The 21,205-nt window shown below is 42.2% G+C and overlaps 2 protein-coding genes and 1 long non-coding RNA gene across 4 annotated transcripts in view; 1 reads left to right on the top strand and 2 right to left on the bottom strand.

The window, feature by feature from the left end:
• Nucleotides 1-10,387, bottom strand: part of LOC147126824 (troponin T, fast skeletal muscle isoforms-like) — a 42,109-nt gene extending 31,722 nt beyond the window's left edge. The window contains exons 1-4 of the mRNA XM_086022842.1: nucleotides 10,279-10,387; nucleotides 9,732-9,863; nucleotides 4,179-6,899; nucleotides 3,979-4,080 (exon numbers count right to left, since the gene is read on the bottom strand). Coding sequence (XP_085878968.1) covers nucleotides 6,054-6,899; nucleotides 9,732-9,863; nucleotides 10,279-10,284 — 984 coding nt within the window. The 5' untranslated portion in view covers nucleotides 10,285-10,387 and the 3' untranslated portion in view covers nucleotides 3,979-4,080; nucleotides 4,179-6,053. The remainder of the gene's footprint in view (nucleotides 1-3,978; nucleotides 4,081-4,178; nucleotides 6,900-9,731; nucleotides 9,864-10,278) is intronic.
• Nucleotides 83-6,658, top strand: LOC147126825 (uncharacterized). Its single transcript, XR_015084806.1, has 3 exons — nucleotides 83-426; nucleotides 6,064-6,227; nucleotides 6,363-6,658. It is a non-coding gene; the product is annotated as an uncharacterized LOC147126825 (long non-coding RNA).
• Nucleotides 10,388-11,065: 678 nt separating the features above from the next.
• LOC147126823 (cryptochrome-1-like) lies at nucleotides 11,066-20,115 on the bottom strand. Of its 2 annotated transcripts, none has more exons than XM_086022840.1 (13): nucleotides 19,176-20,115; nucleotides 17,054-17,162; nucleotides 16,696-16,838; nucleotides 16,438-16,622; nucleotides 16,277-16,365; nucleotides 16,045-16,185; nucleotides 14,310-14,657; nucleotides 13,123-13,477; nucleotides 12,881-13,009; nucleotides 12,655-12,756; nucleotides 12,503-12,568; nucleotides 11,724-11,848; nucleotides 11,066-11,636 (listed from the first exon to the last, which is right to left on the bottom strand). In XM_086022840.1, exons 1-12 carry the CDS (start codon nucleotides 19,331-19,333, stop codon nucleotides 11,754-11,756), a joined length of 1,920 nt encoding a protein of 639 aa, XP_085878966.1. In that variant the 5' UTR covers nucleotides 19,334-20,115; the 3' UTR covers nucleotides 11,066-11,636; nucleotides 11,724-11,753. The 2 variants fall into 2 exon arrangements, with proteins under 2 accessions (XP_085878966.1, XP_085878967.1); XM_086022841.1 differs by having other exon boundaries at nucleotides 14,310-14,621; nucleotides 19,176-20,112.
• Between the last annotated feature and the right edge of the window lie 1,090 nt (nucleotides 20,116-21,205).

Raw genomic sequence — 21,205 nt, 5'->3', positions numbered from 1 at the left:
GACCACTACCAAAGGCCTACTTAGGATGCCCTAATTGCCCCGTACAATAATATGTGTAATTTAAGCTTAAAAGGCAGGCAAGACAGGGCTAACGTCAACAATGCAGCTGGTCCATTAGTCACACTTTGCATTTGTATACAGGACTATGCAAACGTCTTTCAACGAATTGATGTTCAAATTTTAGCAGCGCTATAAAAACATAGAATACTAGTCAGTGGAGAACAGACGTCTTCCGGAGTTAAACTGTTTTTAAAAGTGAAAACAAGAGCAACATCTCAGTTTGTTATTTATTAGTTAGCAGTCTACTTTCTGTTTTATGTAGGGTTATGAACAAACAGGAAGTGCCACTGACTCTAGGAGGTGGATGAGTTACATTCACAGTAAAAAAAAATATATAGTCGCCGCCCTGGAAAAAATATGTACCGGGTAAGTCCAATTTGGGAATTTTATCTTTCATTTTCTTGTAAATGCGATGTCTGTAACGCAGTAACACGATCCCCGTAAAAATAAAAAAGGAAATGAAATGTGATATACATTCCTTTATTTGTACCTTTATGGAAATCGACACAATTCATTCCCCCTCTTTGGAGGAAATTGGTTGTTTTTGCATTTATATGTCTAAATAATTTAGCCGAAATCTGTTCATAATGAATACAAAGCTATTAGTAACCTGCTGCACTACTTCTTTCTGCTTAATGCCAGTGTGGATTATCATTGGGCCAATAAATGGAGATTTGTCTTTGCAAACACTAGCATGAATATTTATAAAGGAGCAAATTGCGTTGTATTAAATTGCGCTACCAAGCGTAGACGCCTCCATTTTATTATCACGGGGAGGCTTTCCGCTGCACACCGGGCGGGTCAGAAGTCACGATGCTGATAGTGCGCTGGCAGCACGCACTCCTATTTCAAGGACAATCGACGTTAAGGGGCTAACTGGGTAGACAGTAATGCAATGTCACCAGCCATTATGGCCTTAATGGGCGGTTTTATGGCGCCTCCATTAAAGTGAAAGATGGCTTTGGAGAGAAGTCATATAATACAAGCAAAAAGTACACATGGTCTTCTATTTTCCATACGACACACCAAGAGTTGCCTTTCTAGTATATTTCCTGCAAGATGCTACTGTCACAAATGTACTTTTATGTGGAACAGGGTGCACGTTATGAGTCACATGCTACTTCACCAAGTCTAAAGATCATTATCTGATTACGTGTACGAGGAGCTGCCTTGTCAGGTGAATTTCCGTTACACTCATGTTGATGAATGAAATCTCTGAAGTCTCTCTGACTCTCTCATCTTTGAATATGCAGATTTTTTGATTTTGCATGTTCTGCTGGAAGGTGTACCTAATCAAGTATCCGGTAAGCGCATAACCATATCAAATAAAGCAAGCTCAACAATTCTGCCTATTAGGTTGCATTTAAGGAAGTATAAGCAATCCAAATAAGCGTGTTTTCATGAAGCGTTCGGCCCAGTGCGGGGGGTGGTAAACATATTGACGCTCTGCGCATTTATAAATAGATGTTTTACCCCATGGGTGCGAGCATGAGAATCCGCTCTCATCACTCGTCCGCCTTCGCTTGATGCGTCTTGACAGGAAGAAAAAAAAGAACGGAAATAATTGCAAACTTTTGGAAGCTGGTGGTCACTCAGAGGTCACATTCAGAGATTCAACACCTTCAAAGTAGATTTGAAGGCAATGTGATTTTTTTGGTCACTGTGTCATTAAATGAGGGCATATTGTCATAATAAATGAAAGATCTAATACGCCGTCAATGTGGCCTCTAATTCAACATCCGACTTGATGTGGTTTGTAGCCAAGACGTTTTTTACCTTCTTATTTAGGATCAACTTGCATCAACTGCCACAAAATAATCTAAATAAATGTTTTTTTTTCTTGTGAAATTAGTTATTTTGCTTGGAAAAATGTCACCTTCTTGTCAAGTATTTATGGAAACACAATCCTCAATAAATTGACATTTTAAATGTTCAACAATTTAACATCATAAAATGAGCTGTCAAATTTTTGGTTCAGCTGGTGCACATACCTCGGGGCAAAATTTTCCAATGTGGACAAATAATTGCTTTTGTAACCTACAGTACAAATGAGCATCACGTCTTTGGGAATGTTCAGCGCGACTGAACTAAACTAAACTCGCAGGCTTTGGAAAGGTTGGATACACTGAATCTGTTTTTGTAAAAACTAGGTCCTTTCTGTTCGCGGCCATGTTATTTGTAAAAGCAATCCCCGGCAGCGTGGAAGCATTTTGAACTACGGAAGAAGCTATAAAAAATGCTTTTAAAAAAAGCAAAAAATGTTTTAAAAACAACTTAAAAAAAACATTGTGCTGCCCAAAAGGGTAAAGCTTTAACTTTTCAACATGTGATGCTCTCATTTACTGCCTGACTCATGAATCCTCAAATTAGCCTCAACAACCACTATTAGAGTACTTTGAGCCCCACTGAAAGTGTTTCCCAATGACTCCACAACACATCTTACAATATAACGCGCTAATGGAATGTGATTCATCCATCCCGGCCTCCCTGACAGTTCTCGATGGCGAACACACGTGTGTGTGGGAGTGGGCATGAATCACCCAAGGGACCAACAGTGGAGAACGTGAGCGTGAATCTAAATGTGGCCGTTCACATTGGGAGCACCATTCATAATCGTCCGGTTCACGACAAACCAGTCGGGAACAAGATGTGACCTGCCTCAAATGAGTTGAGTTAGTGGCATGATACCAATAGTCAAGTAAAATGATCTAAAGCAGGGGTGGGGAAACTTTTGTGCTCAAGGGCCACATTTGATTTTGAAAAAGGACAGACGGGCCAGGTCATTACAAGATTAGGTAAAAAATTGATACATGAATAAAGTTGTACTGTATGTATGTTAAATATTGTTGTTTGCGTTACGAAAATAATAGTTTGTTTACTGCAATTGGATGGCAACCAGATCAGGGTGTCACCCAAAGTCAGCTGAGATGAGCTTCAGCACACCTGTGACCCTAGTGAGAACAAGCAGCATACATTGCAATATAACTAATTTAATTATAATTAAATGCAGGTATTTTCCCCCGCCCCAAATTCTTTTCTTCAATTCTTACAATAAATCAATTAATTACTTGATCAATAAAAACATGTTAAACATTCTGTATATTCAAAATCATATATTTTACTTTTTGTACTATTTACACTTATAACATAAAATAAACAAAAACATTAAATGTATATGTAAAATTGTGCATTTTACGTTTGTTTTCTTTGACTTACAATAATTGAAATTTATTCCAAATTCAAAATGTCAGTATGTAATCTTGTATTACCTTTTAAATTTTTTTGTTATTAACATTATTAAAACAACAAATTAAATAAATTAAATTTCTTTTCTTAATATTTTCCTTGCCATGTTGAAAATAAACAAAATAAAGTAACGATTCAATAAATGAGTACATACGATAAAGGCATTAAGTTAAACAAATGTTAAATATGCATGTAAAATGATGAAGTAGTAAATATTTGATAAATTTTACTTTCTTTTATTTTGGCAAAAGACAATTACTTAATGAGATAAATGAAAAGAAACAATTTTCGGAAAAAATAGCTAAATTAATGCAACAAATTTTAGGCAGCTTCTGACGCGATTAATGGTCGGGGCAACGAATTAAGCAACTTTCCTTGATGCTAACAACTGCCATTGAGAAGCTTCTTCAGGCCCAAATGGGAATGCTATCAATGAAGAAAATGATCTGAAAAGCAGCAGAATAAAGCTCAAAGCAAACGTTCGGGCGATGAAGTCGTCACTGTTGCTATTCTCGTCCAGCCAATAAAGCACACAAACAACAGCTAAAGCCTCATGCTCCCGCCGATGCGGCAAAGCGACATAAAATCTTTATGCGGCCTCGCGGGGGCGTGCGGCTTTCAGACTCGGCTGAGATGAATGCGCTGTCGGAGGTGCCCAAATTTTGTTCATACCTCTGGATGCCGTCGAGTCCCACCGCAATTTGGAGGAGGCCGAAGCTGGAGCAGCCTAATGTATCCACCTGCGAATGCTGGATCTTTCTTTCCACTGTCACCCTGGAATTGTGTGTTCACATGACAACATGTGGAGAACTGAGATCATTCTAGGGCTGCACCATTTGTGTGTGTGTTAAAAAATATGAACAGCAAGTTACTTAAGGACCAGAAGTAGAGGTGCGATGATGACCACGGGGCGCGTGCCAACAAAGCAGGCTCAGGAGACTGTGAATGGACACCCCAGCAGCCACAGGATATACGTATCCTAATATCTACTTAGTTTTTAAAGTAAAAATAAGTCCAGCAGATTCAAAGCAAATTGTGAAATTAAGTAAAAAAAAATAAAGACCACCATATTTCGAACTCCCATTAGCAATAATGGCTCACCTGTGGCTTCTCCAGATGATCACGGATGCTATAAGCACGGAATGTAATTATGACATTGGACTGAATCCAATCAGGAGAAACTGAAACCCCAGTTGGAGTTGAGGACTGTCAATCTCTGTGGCACAGATACGACCTCATCTGCGGGGCGCTAACGAGTCTGGCCCCCCTGAGCTGTTGTTGTGCATCCACACAGCGAGCGTTTTCTTTTTGAGCTCAACACGATTCATCAGCATGTTTGCGGGACGCACAGCAGGTCAGGCAGATGAAGTGTACACCTCCCATCAACCACCTGTGGCGTCATCGAACGGGAACATGCCGTTCTTTGGGCGCGTGGTCGGAAAGCCCATTAAGACGTCCATTCGAGCCATTTTTCTCGCCACCCCTTCCACGGCATCATCAATACAAAGTGCTCACCTTGGAGCTGGAGAAGGAGCGTGTACGCGTTGGTGGGCGGAGGGCTGACAGCATGGACGGACTCTCCCAGTCTCCATGGTGACCGGATGGCATACAGCAAATCTAGGAAGTGGATCTGTAATGGCCTGTCACGGCCTTGAGAACATAAAGTCCATGCGCTGACAGTGAAAAAGCTCAGGCGGACACAGACGCTGCTGCACTCTCGGCTAAAATACACGGCAGTTCCTGTGGATCTCAAATGAGTGGCAACTTTGATCAATTGTCCCATCAGAACTGACAGTTTCAATACCACAAAATCATTGCTCACTGTTTTGCAATAATAAATTCCCTAAAGCACTGATTTTAAAAGGCACTCCACGCATAAAACTGGTGCTGAAGCCAATTTTTTCCCCCAAAGATTGAAGTGAAATTCCGTCCCGTGTTTTATGCAATTTTGATATTTAATTCAGCTAAATTCATTGTACATTATCTTTATCCTGTTCATCCCGTTTCTTAATAAGATGCTCTGAAAGGCACTTTGAAAATATAAGCAATGTGTCGTTTTTTTAAACAATTGTGTTTCGAAGGGGTACTTCTTTATCGATCAATTCTCTTCATTGTTCTTAACTTCCATTAATAAAGTGGCGACCGCAGGAAAATGTACATCGCAGGAAAATGTACATCCCAAGCTAACAACTGTGGAGAACCACTAGTCTAGACTACATTAATTCCCACATTGCATTAAAAACAATGTAATGTTGATGCTAACGCAGCATACCACTCGGTACTCTAGCACCCCCTGGGGGCATTAACTTCAATCACACAGTACTTTTGGCCTGCTGCAGGTGGATATTCTGCACCGCAAGATTGCTGTACAACTGTACTGCATCATACTTGCAAATATGAGACATAAGACAATGCGAGGCAAGGCAGCTTTATTTATACAGCACATTTCATACATAAGGTAACTCGATGTGCTTTACATCATTAAAGGCACAGCATTTAAAAGCATTTGCAAAATTGGGAGCTTACTAAAATTATTAGTTGGAGAAAAAGAATTTGTAAGATTGATTTTGAAAATGCTTTTAAAAGACCTCAATCGTAGGTATGGGAAAAAGTCATGCCATCAAACAAGAGGGGTAAATATTTATAGTGTGAACAAACAATAAAAGAGTGGGTTTATGGGGAGCCTTTAGGACAGGTGCTGGCTAAAAAAATGTTTTTTAAAATGTCTGTGTGTTTTCCCCATGCGGTCACTTCCAGGAGCCGGACTTTGCCTTGGCACCACGCGTGGTCTTGGATGCCTTGGACCCTCGCTGGTGGTCACTGACGCGGTTGCGCAGCACGTAGATGTCGTACTTCTGCCGCTTCAGCTTCTCCGCAAGCTCGAACTTCTCGGCGTGAAGCTGGTGGAGCCACACCCACAGGTCCTGCGCCTTCTCGGCCAGCTTGTCCTGGTTGAGGTGGTCGATGTTGAGCGGCTTGCGTCGCTCCAGCAGCGCTTTCTTTTTCTCCTCCCGCGCCGTCAATTTCTTGCCCTTCTTCTGGTCCACCTTCTGCAGATAGCCGCCGAAGGACTTGTTGGTGAAGATCTTCTTCTTCTTGGCCTCCTCCTCGGCACGCAGCTTGGCCGCCTCCTCCTCGCGCCGCACCCGCTCCTCCGTCAACCGGGCCTGCCGTTCGCGCTCTTGCTCGGCGCGCTCCCGCTGCTGCTCGGCCCGGTCCGAGCGGCGCCGTTCGATGCGGCTCCGCAGGGCCACCAGCTCCTCCTCCTCCTTCTGCCGGTTGGAGAAGTGCAGCTCGATGAGGCCCTGCAGGTCATTGAAGTCTTTCTCTACGCGCTTGCGGTGAAGGTCGTCAAAATCCACCTTCTCGCCCTCCGGCAGCTTGGGTGGGGCAATGTTGGGTACGTACGTGGTCTTGCGCCGTGGTTTGGACTCTTCCTCGTGCTCCTCTTTCTCATCCTCCTCCACCTCTTCTTCCTCATACTCTTCCTCCTGATCCTGGTCCTCCTGCTCCTCCAGGATCTCCTCAATGTCCGACATGTCTTTCCCGGAAGCTGAGCAACCACCAAGACCGGCTGATATCTGAAGACTGAGCTGTGGGTAGTGCTGGTTGGAATCTTTTAATGCTTTGCCGGCATCATGTGACACACCACATTTTCCACAGCAAAGATTACGAGACAGATGCGAGCATCTATTTTCTCCAAGTCTTTCAGACGAGCCCGCCCCTCCCCAAAGACCCCCTTGCTCCGGTCCGACCCCACAGCACTCTTCATTCCTTTGTAAGGACACCAGGAGAGACTATTTCGGAGGCACAACAGATGCGCGACACACTTGTGCAGCCGCAACCAATAAAATTCAAGAGTGTGGAAGGCTGTTGATAAGCAACGCAAGCAACAATAGTGCCAAAACAAATAAGTAAATCAATCTTCACAATGATGTCGATGGGGACAGCCTATGGAACGGCGAACGCATTAATCCATCTGGATTGTTTAAATTTATCAGAGTCCTTCGAACCAAGCCAACCGCAAGTCTTGACGACGTCAGGGGTGGCCCGCGAGTTATGCAATCGCAAAATTGAGCAGCTGTCGCTGACAAAATGAACGCGACAATAACAACAAAACAAAAACGGACACATTGATGAGAGTGGAATACTGTAAGTCCAAACGACGTCGGTATGACGAAACTCGCTCCCAAATTAACCTGCGACTCACAAAATCGAAAGATGCCGCCGGATGGTCGACTGAGTGACTTGTGCACGATTCCGTAGAGCTCGTAACAATTCTTTTGGGGAGCATTTAGATCTCTTCTCAGACTCGAAGACTCTTCTGGTCCGCTGTGAAGAACGTTCAAAACTCACTGTATTCTCTGCGCCGATGCTGTCACTACGAAACCGTCCACATCTTTGACGTGACGGTACAGTTTGTGCCTAAGGCCTGATGGGTAATCGCACGTGTAAAGTTCATGTTGAAAGGTTCACATCGGGGTTAGCCTTACTTTGTTTGTTCCATCTATCCGTGACTGTCCATTCATCCGTCTATGCAGCCACCCATTGGTCTGTCAACATTTGCATTTCGCCGTCTCCGCTCTGGAAGGTAATTAAATCGTTTCAGCTTTTCCCAGGCTCTCGGCACAGTGGATTAGCGGGGAAATTGCTCCTGCGCTGAGACATTTAAATAGTGACGTGTAGGAAGGGCTTCCCAAGTCTTGGGGTTATTTGTGGAAAGGATAAAAGGCGCCTTTGGGGAAGGACGAGCTAGCCAAATGATGGAAGGGACAGGTGATCTCTCTTTCTTTCTGGCGCCCAGGAATCCCAATTAAAATGCCCCCTCTGCGCCTCCTTCGAGCCAATAGAACCTCATTATCTTCAGCTCGGGTTGAGTTTCAGTCTGGCTAGAAATCTCCACATGAAGATAAGCTAACGAGGCCTTAGGATGCCGCCGGGAAAACCTGGACACCCGGCGGGAACTGCCTGTTGAGCAAACATGCCGGAGCGCAAATTGAGAGCAGCAGGTGCTCCCAGGCCGCAAAGCAGAACACTCTGCTTTGCTGGTGGCCGCGAACAACTGACAACTAAAAATAGCAATCACAATATTTATTGGCCAAGTATGTTAAAACGCATACTTGGACACACAAGGAATTTGTCGCCGGGATGGGAGTTCTTCAATCTAGTTGTTTTTGTGCCTTTTTTTTTCTTCTTTTTTTTGGGCAGGCGGACTCTTCCAACAGCATCCTCCCACTGTCTTCTTAACTTCTTTCTTCAGGAAAGCTTTGGAGGCTTACCTCACTTTCTTTATTCCCCTTAGATTGAAAATGACATCTAAAATGTATGCAGTGTGGCATTTTGACTCCCTTTCGCTGCTAGAAGAAGTTCACAATTGTTTGCTTTGCGCAGTGGCGGGCAGCAACGATACCACAGCATCATCCCAGGATGCATGCCACACGAGAAAACATGGCGGCATACATGTAAATAAAGTTTCTACAAAATGTATTAAACTGGAAATTATTTTTGAGAATTTCATCTTATAGTTATGTTACTAACAACCAAATAAATCATATAGAGAAAACATTATTACAGACAGAGTTCCTTTTAAGGAAAGAGATGATGCGGCTATGATGATACTAATCTGACCAATCAGAGACTGGATGTGTCATCTCAAATGATACCACGTGTCAGGAGCAAGCAAGAGGTAAAAAAAAATGAAATAGCTCAAACCTGCTACTCATTAGATCGATTTATGTAATATCTTTGTCGTTCCTTTTGCATTCATTGGATAAAAAAGAATAGCAAAATGGCCGATGTGTGGTTGTATATGTAAATAAAATATAGGCAATATATTGATAACAGTAAGCCCATCAATTTATATCCTTTAAATGTATGTTATTTCTGTTGTACTAATAGTAGTAGTAGTAGGCTAGTACTCTTATGATTGTCTATAATAATAGGTAGTATTGTAACAGCAACTGCAGACTTACCTCCCGCTCACCAATGGCACAAGAGTGCTTAAGTGGCTTGGCGATCATAAATGTATCAATTATGATACTGCACAGCATTTGTCAATGACCTAATGGATGACTTTGCATCCCCAAAAATGCAAAAGTGTTCCTCTGTAACAGACACACCTGCATGTTAACTTTATTTTTTATCAATTTATTTCTTTCAGTTTTGAAGTTATCTTTATATTTATTGATCAAAATCGAGTTGATTCTTTTATTTCATTACAGATATTTACTGTTTACACTGAACAAAGACTGTCAAATGACATGTTGTGGTATGGTCATTACATAGGAGATGGGGAGCGGTCGAGTGGGGGCTCGTCCAAATAAAATTATGAATGGGGACCCAATTTAGTCAGGGGTGCATGTCCCTGCATAAAATAGTAGTTTAAATTGATTTTAGGGGAAAATATATTCAGTTTTGTACCTTACCTCAATTATGCAGGAGCGTGAAGGTAACTGGATACATGACGGAGGCCTTGAAGGACCTCTACTGGCCAATATGATGTAATACAAGAGGTTTTGCTCCATACAGTAGTCTTTTATAGTACCTAAATTGTTGAGCTAGGGGTAATAAAAAGAGAAATTGACTTTAGCAAATTTATTCATAAATACTATACAATCAAGGTGACAGCAGGTAATACTCACTCAATACCTAAATGGTCATAATTAAATAAACACCTGGATACATGGGATAGATAACATTAGCATTCATTACAGTACATTTCTTGCTTTTAGCTTCGTTTTGTCAATTTTTACTGTACTAAATATGAGTTGGTAAAAAACAAACAACTAAATAGGCACCTTCACTTAACGTTATCGTCGAGTTTTGTCGTTTTTTGTCGAAACGCTAATTGCTACCTATCTCAGCTAGCTACACATGACTACACAAATGTAGGTTTTAAATGAGCGGACTGGCATTGGGGACACATTTAAGAAGCAATTTTAGCAACACAATTCATCTAATTTATGTACATACCGACATAAATGGTGTGAAAACGTTGTAAATCAAAATAAACGTGTAATTTCTTGCTTTAGCTTATGGGGGTCATGTCCAATTCATTCACGAGTCAAGAAGTTCTAGGAGCTCGTACGAACAAGTAACCCGGATGATGAGTCAAGTGTCTTGCGCAAAACGGCGGTTAATTTATTCTTAGGTCAATGATGAGACCAATGTTAATATAGTTTGAAAAGTGACTTTATACAGGAAGTATATTGAAACCCTAATCCAGTTTGAAACCTTACTTTGAAACCCTACAACCGTTTTATGAAACTCTAACCCTGGTTTGAAACACTACTTTTTAACCCGTAACCTAGCGTGAAACCAAATCATGTCTTGAAACTTTACTTTCAATCGCTAGTACTTATTTGAAACCCTAAATTGGAGCCCAACCATGGCTTGAACCCCCATTGATGTATTGTATTTTTAAATCCTAACTTTGGAATGAAACAATAAGGTCCTGAAACCTATATTTTATATCTCCTATTTAACTCTCATTTGGATGCTTAACCATAACTCAAAATATTACTGTGAAACCAAACCATTCCATCAAACAGAAAACCTTCCCTTGAAATCCTATTTTGGAACCCCTAAAACCTTACTTTCAAACCCTCAACCTTCAATGAAAATTTATGAATCCTTAATATCAGAAAGTTTTACGAAAATGGATGCAGGTTGGAATTTGTGGGGGACATATTTAAAATTTGATAACACTTTAAAATGTAATTGTAATGTACAAAAAAAAAGGAAAAAAGATTGCAACGAGTAGTTTTAAGTTATTTTAATGAAACAAGCACAATTTAGAAGCAATTGTTTGTAGTAGTGGGTAGGGGTTATACACTGGTGGGGTGGGGGGCACAATGATATGAATTGTGGGCAATAGGTCATAACAAGGTCAAAGTGATATTGTATCTACAGTGGGAAACACAACCAGTCACTAGCACTGAAACACTGTTTTTAAATAAGCTGAAACAGGAGGAATGAATGAGATTTTTCATGATACATTTTTTTTGTTTAATGGAGAGCTTTTTAGTTCAATTTTTTGGAAAAATGTCCTCCAAAAGAAACATCCACTCATGACTTTTTTTTTTTTGTATCATATCAAAAATATATATAATGGATCTATGACGCTACACAGAGAGGACGCACATACAATAGTCAAATATGTACAAGTTGTATGTGAGTTGAATTTTGCAAAATTCTTTATATACACGACGACCTTCTTTGCATCCACACCCCGAAAAAGAAATAGTGCGACGCTTTCCAGGGATGTCAGCATTTCTAATAACACATTTGATTCCTTCATGGCGGGCGAGGGCGTCACCACATGAAGATTACTGCAAGGCACAAAAAACACAAAAGAAATGTCAGTGTTGGAAATTCACGGCGGTACGTAAAAGTGAAGCAAGAAGAAAATGACAAACTTTTTTTTGCGTGTGTGCTTTCTCCTATGGTTAGTGTCTCTGGACTTTGGAGCTTTTGCAGTTTCCGGAGTCCTCGCAGTGACGCTTGCTGCTCATCGGAGTGATGCTGGAATGATGCTCCAGCCCTGGAAAGACAGATTAAAAAGTTAAAATAAAATAAATAAATAAAAATAATAATAATAATATTATAAATAATAAAAACATTTGAATGGAATCAATTTAAGTACAGGGTTTAACTTTCCCATATTTGAACATATGTTCAAACTGTGCATAATGTTACAACAGCTTAACATTTTTGGAATAAAACCTCTGCTGTTTTTGATGAACACTGATTTAGAGCAGGGGTTCCCAACTACCAGGCCGCGGACCGGTACCGGGCAGTACTTCCAGTTTTTTTTATTATCCGAGGCTGAAAAATATTTTAATTTGAAAAGTGACCGGATTTTCTCCGTTACATCCATCTTTGACCGTCTCAACGCATGTAAAGTTGTCTCCGTTGCGTAACGCTAATATTAAACGCACAAGCTAGCAAATGAGTAAAACAAACAAGTACTTGGAAGGTCCACCCCCCCCCCCCCCCCCACCTCCGCTGACGGTTAATAGTTACAGGGCCGCGAAGGGTATAGACTTGTATGAACCAGTCTGTGGCAGAAAAAAGGTTTGGGACCCCTGATTTTGATTATGAAAAAACAATCAGGTCATTCAGCTTTTTTCCATTACGTTCATCCCCATTCGTGTTCCACTGTACTTTTATGTTTTTATCTAAAAGGAAAATTGACCTTTTTGAAGTGCGGGACTCTGACGGCTGCCTTGAGGGTAGCACATCATGCTGGAGCTGACGTAACCTGGAAGAATAAAGCAGCATGAAGGCCTGCGAACTCCTCGGGTAATGTCACATTTCCCAAACAGCATTGTGGTATTTTCCCACTACCTTGCTGATGCGTGCCCACGCCGGCTTGGGAGTCCCCCTGCAGGTACATCATGACGCCGGAGCTTTGCCAGTCAGCCTGGGTTTGTCCCGGCATGGGATAGCCTACAGTACACAAAAGACCGCCGGTCACTTTGCGAGTCAGCAGCGGAAGTCAGACCCTAAACCTTCCTATAATTTTAGTCCAAACAGTGATGAACGCTCCGATGGCGGGTAAAAGACGACTCACCGGAAGACGTAGCAGCGGTCGCGGCGGCGGCAGTGGCTGAGTCATGAGGAGCTTCAACGGAGTAGCCCATCACGTCTGACGGGGGTTTACTGTTTCCGTTGGAGGTGGAGGGAACGGACGCCAGGAGACCTGCAGAATAATGACGATAAAAATAAGCTTTCAGGTCTCATTCAGGGGCTGGTTTGTTCTGACCAGACAGTCAAGTAAAAAGATGACAGATATTTTCATTCCGCATTTCGTACCGAGGCCTCTGTAGCAGGACAGCTGCTGGTAGATCTGCTTCATGCGCTCGATATTGAGGCGGCTGGCCTCGGCGTGGTGCACCATGGGCTTGGGGTAGTGCACGCCCACAATGCAGCGCGCAGCCTTCTGCACCGCCTCCGGCGCGTTCCACGGGTCGTAGATGTACTTGGCCGGGAAGCCCCGCAGGATGGGGAGGTAGCGGCGGATGTAGTCGCCGTTGGGGTCGGTGCGCCGGCCGAACACTACTGGGCAGTAGCAGTGGAAGAACTGCTGGAAGAAAGAGCTGCAAGACAGCCACATCCAGCTGCCGGCGTTTACGCTCCAGTCGGCGTCGAGCAGCAGCTCCTCGAACACCTGCACAAACACACACAAAAAAATTCAAACATCGACTCATCGGATTACCTCCAATATGGCCAAAGGTCTCGTCCATTTGTTGACTATATACGGTTTGAATTTGCTAGCAAAGAAAAAAAAACTAAAAGTAGTGCTTCTTTGAAGTCAATATGTCCCTGAAGTGATCGCGTTAAGGCACAAAATCTGATTTCCCGCATATTTTCTGGAGTGGGTCTTGTGTCTTTTTTTGTGGGTTTACCCATGATGAGCATGACTACTTGTTTCATGTTGCTAAGTCAAAGTGGCTGCAGGGGCTGAATTTCCATAAACCACTTCAGGCGGCAAGCATTGCTGGAAATGAACCCTGACATAGCAACTTTAAACCAAAGTGGGAGATTTCCTGCATATTTTCAAGCTAAGCCTCCTCTCAGACTTTTTTGAGGGTCTACTCATGCCATGTCAACTAAATTTCATGTTGCTAGGAAAAACGGGCTTTAGGGGCTGAATTTTTAAACGATTATTACAGTTCAGATCAGTGATGTGTTTGATGGCGAACCATCAAAATTACCCGCAATGATCCGCCGACACGCAATGACGAGCAATCAAAATCTTCTTAACTGATTCACTGCCATTGACGAATTTACTTGTCTTTTAACAGTCCAGCCACTCACTCCCAGGAACTTATCTATATATTTTTCCATTTTTTTCAAACATTAGGGTAAAAGAGGGTCTGAAAATGTCTGACAGTGAGTTTCCAATTTGGTTGGTACAGAACAAAATCTCAAGTAGTAGTGGGCCTGAGAAGGAGCCCTGGACCAAAATGAAGCTAAAATGTCCGCCTTCCTGCACCTACCTTCATGCCCTCCTCCCAGCTGATCCACAGGTCTCCGCGGGTCAGGAAGCAGGCCACGGCGTGTCGGGCCAGGTGGTGGATCCAGCCCTCCTGGCGCAGCTGTGTCATGATGGCGTCGATCCATGGGAATCCGGTGCGTCCCTCAGCCCACTTGGCCAGCGCCTCGGCGTTGCGGTCCCACGGGATCTGCACGCAGATGGGGTTGCTCTCCATCTTGTCGAAGCACGGGTTGTTGGTGGCCGCCGTGTAGAAGAACTCGCGCCACAGCAGCTGGCCGTACAGCGACAGCGGCGGCGAGCTGTTCTTCTTCACCTTTGTTTCACGGGACGAGTTAACGGAGTCAGTCAACTGAGAAAAAAATATATTTTAATGTAAGCGTATCCAATGTTTTTTTCTTTAAGTGTTTTTTTTTTTTTCTATTTGTTAAATGTATAGAGTGAGGATAAGCGGTTCAGATAATTAATTAATTAATCATTAAATATGTATCTTTTATATTGCTTTGATGTTTTACATCTGGCTGAATACATTTAATTTATTGAATTTATTTTTATTTATATATTTGTTTGAACACTTCATAATTTATTTGAATTCTTTTACTGTAATTTATTTGTATTTTGTATTAGTTGCAGTATTGACATTCATCTCTTTATTTTATTTTCAGTTTTCATGACTTTTTTTATTTGGCCTTTTACGTGTGTCAAATTACATGTAATTTTTAAATTCATTTTTATCCAATTAATGAATGAATTGATTTTTCTGAAAATGATTTGCATTTATTTTATTTATGATGATTATTTTTTTAATATTTATGTTGTATTGTATTTATTTTAATTGTATTTTTCTGGGCTGAATGACTTCTCAGAAAATACACAATGCTTGTATTTTGGGTGTGGTTTTTTTTAATAAATTTTTTTGGGACAATTTTAAAAATGTCAGTAAAATCTACTTGCATGGCGTATTTGTCGAGTGCAAGATAAAAAAATAAAAAAAAACCTTGACCTTCCCTCTTCTGTACAGACATACAGCGATAACAAAATAAATATTTTTAACATGAACCCCGAAAGCTCATGTATGATATAAATTGACGAAGACGAAGAAAATATTCTCTATAATTATAGTTTTATAAACTTAAGATGCAGTTTCAGTTAGTTTTCGTTTTTCGGAAAGCATTGCCTTTTTTATTTTATTTCGTGAATAAAAATGTACTTTCAATTTTGAGTTTGTTATTTTGTTTTATTTTCATTAAAGCAGAAGTCAACCCAAACATATTTTTGACAAGAATATGTTCTATGCAGGCCCACCAGTCTAAACACGGCATTCTGATTAATAGTGCGTTTGAGGAATATGAGAAATCCACCCGTTTTTAGCTAGCTCAGGCCATTTTGTCACTTCTGTCGACTGAAGATGACATCACAGATGCTCAGGTCTCAGGTACCGACCAGTCATGGCTCAGCTTCAGAAAACATGTGAGCCGTTATTTGTCGCTATCTGAGCCCTGAGCAACATTTGATGTCATCTTCAGTCGACATAAGTGACAAAATGGCCGCCCCCCGAGCTAGCTAAAAACGGGTGGATTTCTCAGATTCCACGAACGCAACATTAATCAGAATGCCGTGTTTAGACTAGTGGGCCTGCATAGAACTATTCTAGAAAAAAATAGATTTGGATTGACTTCTGCTTGAACTATAATAACCTTGGTTGCTTGCATCTAAAATGAAGGAGAAGCATTCCATACCTTCCTGTAGAGGTCGGTGAGCTTAAAGTAGAAGAGGCGACATGAGAGGCATCCGAATCGCAGGTAGGGGCTGAGGCCGGTGGGGCTGGCCAGGAGCGAGTTGGCGTTCATGCGAGGTCGCTCAAAATTAGCCACCCAGGCCTGAAAAGAAGAAACCAGGATTAGCAATTGCGCTAGCTCAGGAAATTAGCATTGAAATGTACTTTGTCAATGTCGAATAAATGTGACCAACCTTCCTCTCGAGGTGCCTCTCAAGTCTCGTGAGGGCTTCGGACTCCCCTCCGGGCCACACAGCCGACGACAAGCCCTCGGTATCGAAACCTGCGAAAGGAACATCAAATGTTACACGTGCTAATCCTGACGTCAACTCCTCCTCAATTCTGTTCCACTGACCCAGCTCCTCCAGGGACGGCACCCCGAATTTGTCGTCGTGGTCGTCGGAGAGCGGGGTGTTGCACTTCCCCATCACGTCGGCCGTGATGAACTCGGCCGGCACCTCCACGGCGTCCATGCGGCTGATGAGGGTCTGGAAGCGCTTGTAGGTGAGCGGCGACTGACCGCCGTTCAACTCGATGATCCTGGAAAGTGAGATTAGCGTTCAGTGGCGCTCCGATGAGGATTGCGGGGGGCGGGTCCCGATCATGTTCTTACTTGTCAAGATCATAGAGGGTGTGCGAGATGCGCACTGTCACCTCCACGCCGGCCTCGGAGGCCAGTTTCTTGATGGCGGCGTCCCGCTCCTTCCCGAAGGGCTCCGAGTCGTACTCGTAAGACAAGCGGGATATGTTCCACTCCTGGAATGCCAAACGACACAATAAGCAAAGTGCTAGCATGCAAACAGCACAAATAACATTGTTTGTAGCAAACCAAACAACATGTGACAGTAAATAGTCATATTGTACGTAAATAAATAGATGTCAGATATAGTGAAGTCAAAGCAGACAGCGGCAAGGATAGTCTGCAGCGTCTGCACTTCTTTGTGACTGCTTGTCAAACGCGGGCGTCGCACCTTGAAGAGTCTTGGAAAGACATCGGTAGGCTGGCCCCGGATCACAAACAGACGGGAGTTGAGCTTGCGCAGGTTCGAGTCCAGGTCCTCTAGACTCTGCAGCAGGAATCTGCGGGGAGGGGACAGAGGACAGAAACGTCAACTTGCAACGTTTCCCTCCAATGTTCTCAATGTACAATAATGTGAATGTCAATGAGAAAATGTCAGCTGTACAATAGGCTAGCTGCCGCATCCACGCACATGAACCGGCAGGTGTGCTGGGCTTGCGTAGGTGGCGGAAAAACACAACTTTTTATCCGCCTAAAACACATTCACAGTAAGCGGCACTAATACGGAGCTTCCCGTACTGTTGCCATGGCAACCAAAGTTGGGTAGGTGGAAGCCTCCCGCCCGGGTTCCGCAAGATTCCGGCTCACAGTGTTAATTATTTACATACCAAGCAAACTGTTAAGCATAATTGAGCTGCCTGAAAAATGGGTAGAAAAAAAACGCACTTTTTCAAGATTTTTCTTTCAAAACAATGCTTTCTCTTGACTTTGTGGAAAAGTTCATCACGAAGGGCTTTGTTGGGATTAGCGCTCCCCTTACTCTGGTGAGATAGTCGAGGGGGGGGTCTCAGTGTGGAATCAGGTCACAAATACGAGGAGGAGGAGGAGGAGGCGGCGTGGGGGGTCTAGTAACACACTGACCAACTTATATAACATCGACACAACTGGGGGTTCACCTTGAGTGCTCACTTGCTCATATGTACAATCAAGTTTCCTCTCATGCGGCGGCCGAGGCTTTCTATTCACGCGTGACAAAAGGCGTGTGCGTCAGCGGTTGCGCAACCAACATGAATGCACACCGTTACATGCTCGCGTGGGGCCACCCCCGATGCCGGCCCTCACATTAACACTTCAAGATATTAAATATCAGACTTTTTAAAATTTTGGCAACAAATTGAGGAAAACAAATTGGCAGATCTTTAGTGTTGATGTTTAGTGTTTACCTTAATGCATTAAGGTACCCAAAACTAAATAATTTTATTCATGATATATTTTTTAAATTACTCGGCCGATTAATCGGTTATGGGTATTTTATTTTGCGAAATATTGTAATCGGCTTTAAAAAAATCCAAACTGGTCGGGAACAACACACTTTCTTAAAGTGGAAATCAACTCAAACCTATTTTTTTTTCAAGAATATGTTCCCAGCAGGCCCTAGTTGAAATTCTGATTGATATTGCGTTTGTGGAATATGAGTTAAGCAGCAAAACACAGCCCTTTTCAGCCATGTAAAGGGGCAGCCATTTTGTCACGACTCAGCTTCAGAAAACAGGTCAGCCGTGATTGGTCGTTACCTGAGCCCTGAGCAGTTGTGATGTCATTTTCAGTCGACAGAAGTGAAAAATGGCCGCCCCCAGAGATGGCTAAAAACGGGTGGATTAACTTTTTTTCCACAAATGCAATAATTATCAGAATACCTTGTTTCAACTAGTGGGCTTACATAGAACATATTCTTGAAAAAAATATGTTTGGGGTGATTTCCACTGTAAGGTATTGAGCAGATTTTCAAAGCTTTGGAAAGGAGGGAATCATGAATAATGCCATCAAAGCAGTATGTAGCCTACTGACATTTACTGAAAACTTGTATGATACTTTTGATCATGTTTTCAGGAGGCCACAAGCACAAAATGCATCTAAATCACTCCACATTCAAGGGGAGGGTGATTTTAGACTATATCTCATATAAATAAACTGTCTGCTTATGTGTTTTGTATTTAACTTTTAAGTTCAATTCATTTGCATTTACTTGTTAGGGATTGCTAGTGTTTGAACATTTTAAATGCATGTTTTCTTTAACTTTTATGTTATGTTAACTTACTTTAACAATACATTTTAAGTAGGGTTTCTTTCTTTTCCTGTTCAATGGGCAAAATATTTTCAAGGTGGTACTACGTGGTGTAAAAGGTTTCTGCACCACTGCTATGAACCTTTGCCAGTACATTCCAATGTGCCCAGCTGCTTTATTTACATCCAAATCTTGTATTTATTTGCTCAATATTTTTGCGTATGGAAATTGTAACTGTCCTAAAATGGAGAGCGTGCAAGGGTGTGTGGAGAGTTTGTGGTGGTCTCACCTCCACCTGTTGATGCCCACGTTGGACGAGCCTGCAAACCAGGGGTCGAGGATATAGATGCAGCGGACGGTGTCGGCCCCAAGCAGGGACTCCTTGAGGGACGGGTTGTCGTGGAGCCGCAAGCCCTTCCTGAACCAGTGGATGGTATTCACGACCATCACTCAAATGGATGGAGGCCTCAAGATTGGAAATGGCCTTTTACTGATCTTCTTAATCCCTCTTCTTTCAACTAAAACAGATCTAGGCGCAATAATAACTAAAAGGGAATCCCAGGTTTTTTTTTAATCCGTAATTATTCTGGCCAGTATGTGTAGGAGTTAACCTTGCTCTAATAAAACCTTTTCCATGGTGACGAAGAATTTAGAACGCGTCAGAATCTGAACCATTTGGCCCTCAAGAGGCTGCGCGCGCTCAACCGCAACGTGACAGGATACCCGTCGGGCGCTAGGACCTGCGCGGCTGGCAAACAAGGCAGCCTTGTTGTATAACTTGTTTTTCGAAAACCGTCAAAAAACAAGCAAAATTCCACCAAATTAAGTTATTTTACGCGTATTTGCACCCAAAATACATGGTCTTATCCAAAGTTGCAACAAGAGATACTGTAAACGAGTTTGCTACTCGATCGCAATGTCCCCGCCACAACACGGGGAAAGCTGGTTATGTAAATACACGTAGCAACAGCGACACATTAAAAAACGACGACAGATCGCAACGCAAATTTACACTTATCTGTTCTAAATGTCTCCTGGATCTTTTTGCCTCCTATCCCACGCGGTTGGACAAGTGTTTTGGCTGTTTTGATGGCTAAACTTCCTCCGCAACGTACACAAACGTCAACTCAGTCCTCGCGCCGCACCTTCTGCCTTAGTTCCGCCTACTGGGTGACGCACGTAGTTTGGGGATCTGTGATTGGTCCAAATCGCCCCCAACCCAGTCACGTTCCCACAGCGTGGTTTCCTCACTGGAGAACACGAGAGAAGATTCACAATCATGTAACAGTGGCGCGGATGACGTCTTGTGACCCAATTCCAATAATATTCATCACGCATGTTATTTCTCATTTCACGATACACACATCGATCTTCAAATAAATTGTCACAATTAAGAATATTGTCAAATTAAAAAAAAAAATAAAACTTCGTATTTAGGCCGGTATAGTCGTTGGCCGGGGCCGACGAGACTTCCGGGTTCAGAGGTCTTGCTTGAAGCCAAATTGTGTGACACATTTCGCTGTACAATTAAAATTACAATCACATTGTATTTATTTCACTTTATTCACATCAATCTCAATGAAGACGATCTTAATATTGTAACAAATTAAACATTGTAATAGCTACGAAATCATTCAGTGTGCCCATTTGGGGTCATTTTAGCGTCACCCGACGTGAGTTTCAGCTTTTTATTTTATTTTTTTCATTTGAATCATTTGAATCTTAAGAAGAAAAACTCGTCATCATCATTAATTTTGAAAAGTAATTGTAATGTAGTTACGAAGATCGTTTGTATACATGTCCAAAAAAAAAGAGAAATACAGAATTGTTTTATAACCACATTGCTGCTTCTTATGTCACTTTTCACTCTGGTTTGTTTGTTTCTTTTGTCTTGTTTTTTTCTCTCCACAAGATTACCTTACATAAATACTGCTCTAATTATGTAAGTGAACTCACGCGGGCACGTGTAGAGGCATTGACACGTTTGGTCCACTGGATAGCGCTGAAACACCACAACAAAAGACAGCCGGGGAATTTGCTGCAGAAACGATTGAGAGGTGATGGAGGATTCTTTGGATGATGAGTTTTCCAAACCATAGACAGATATATAGAAAAATTATGGTATGCTTTGGATTATGGGGTTTTTCATTCCATAGATAGATAGATAGATAGATGGATGGATGGATGGATGGATGGATGGATGGATGGATGGATAGATAGATAGATAGATAGATAGATAGATAGATAGATAGATAGATAGATAGATAGATAGATAGATAGATAGATAGATAGATAGATAGATAGATAGATAGATAGATA

The sequence above is a fragment of the Filicampus tigris genome, chromosome 22 (genome assembly GCF_054856515.1).
Source record: "Filicampus tigris isolate MCC_2025a chromosome 22, RoL_Ftig_1.0, whole genome shotgun sequence".
Taxonomy (NCBI): domain Eukaryota; kingdom Metazoa; phylum Chordata; class Actinopteri; order Syngnathiformes; family Syngnathidae; genus Filicampus; species Filicampus tigris.
The sequence above is the reverse complement of the archived record's forward strand: the minus strand, read 5'-3'. Positions and strand labels throughout refer to the sequence as shown.

Excerpts from the sequence above, each read along its gene's own strand:
- LOC147126823 (XM_086022840.1), bottom strand. The coding sequence starts at position 19,333 with ATGGTCGTGAATACCATCCACTGGTTCAGGAAGGGCTTGCGGCTCCAC. Across the intron at positions 16,186-16,276 it reads AGAGGCACCTCGAGAGGAAG|GCCTGGGTGGCTAATTTTGA; the intron begins GTTGGTCACATT and ends TCTTCTTTTCAG. Across the intron at positions 12,757-12,880 it reads GACCGCTGCTACGTCTTCCG|GCTATCCCATGCCGGGACAA; the intron begins GTGAGTCGTCTT and ends TGTGTACTGTAG.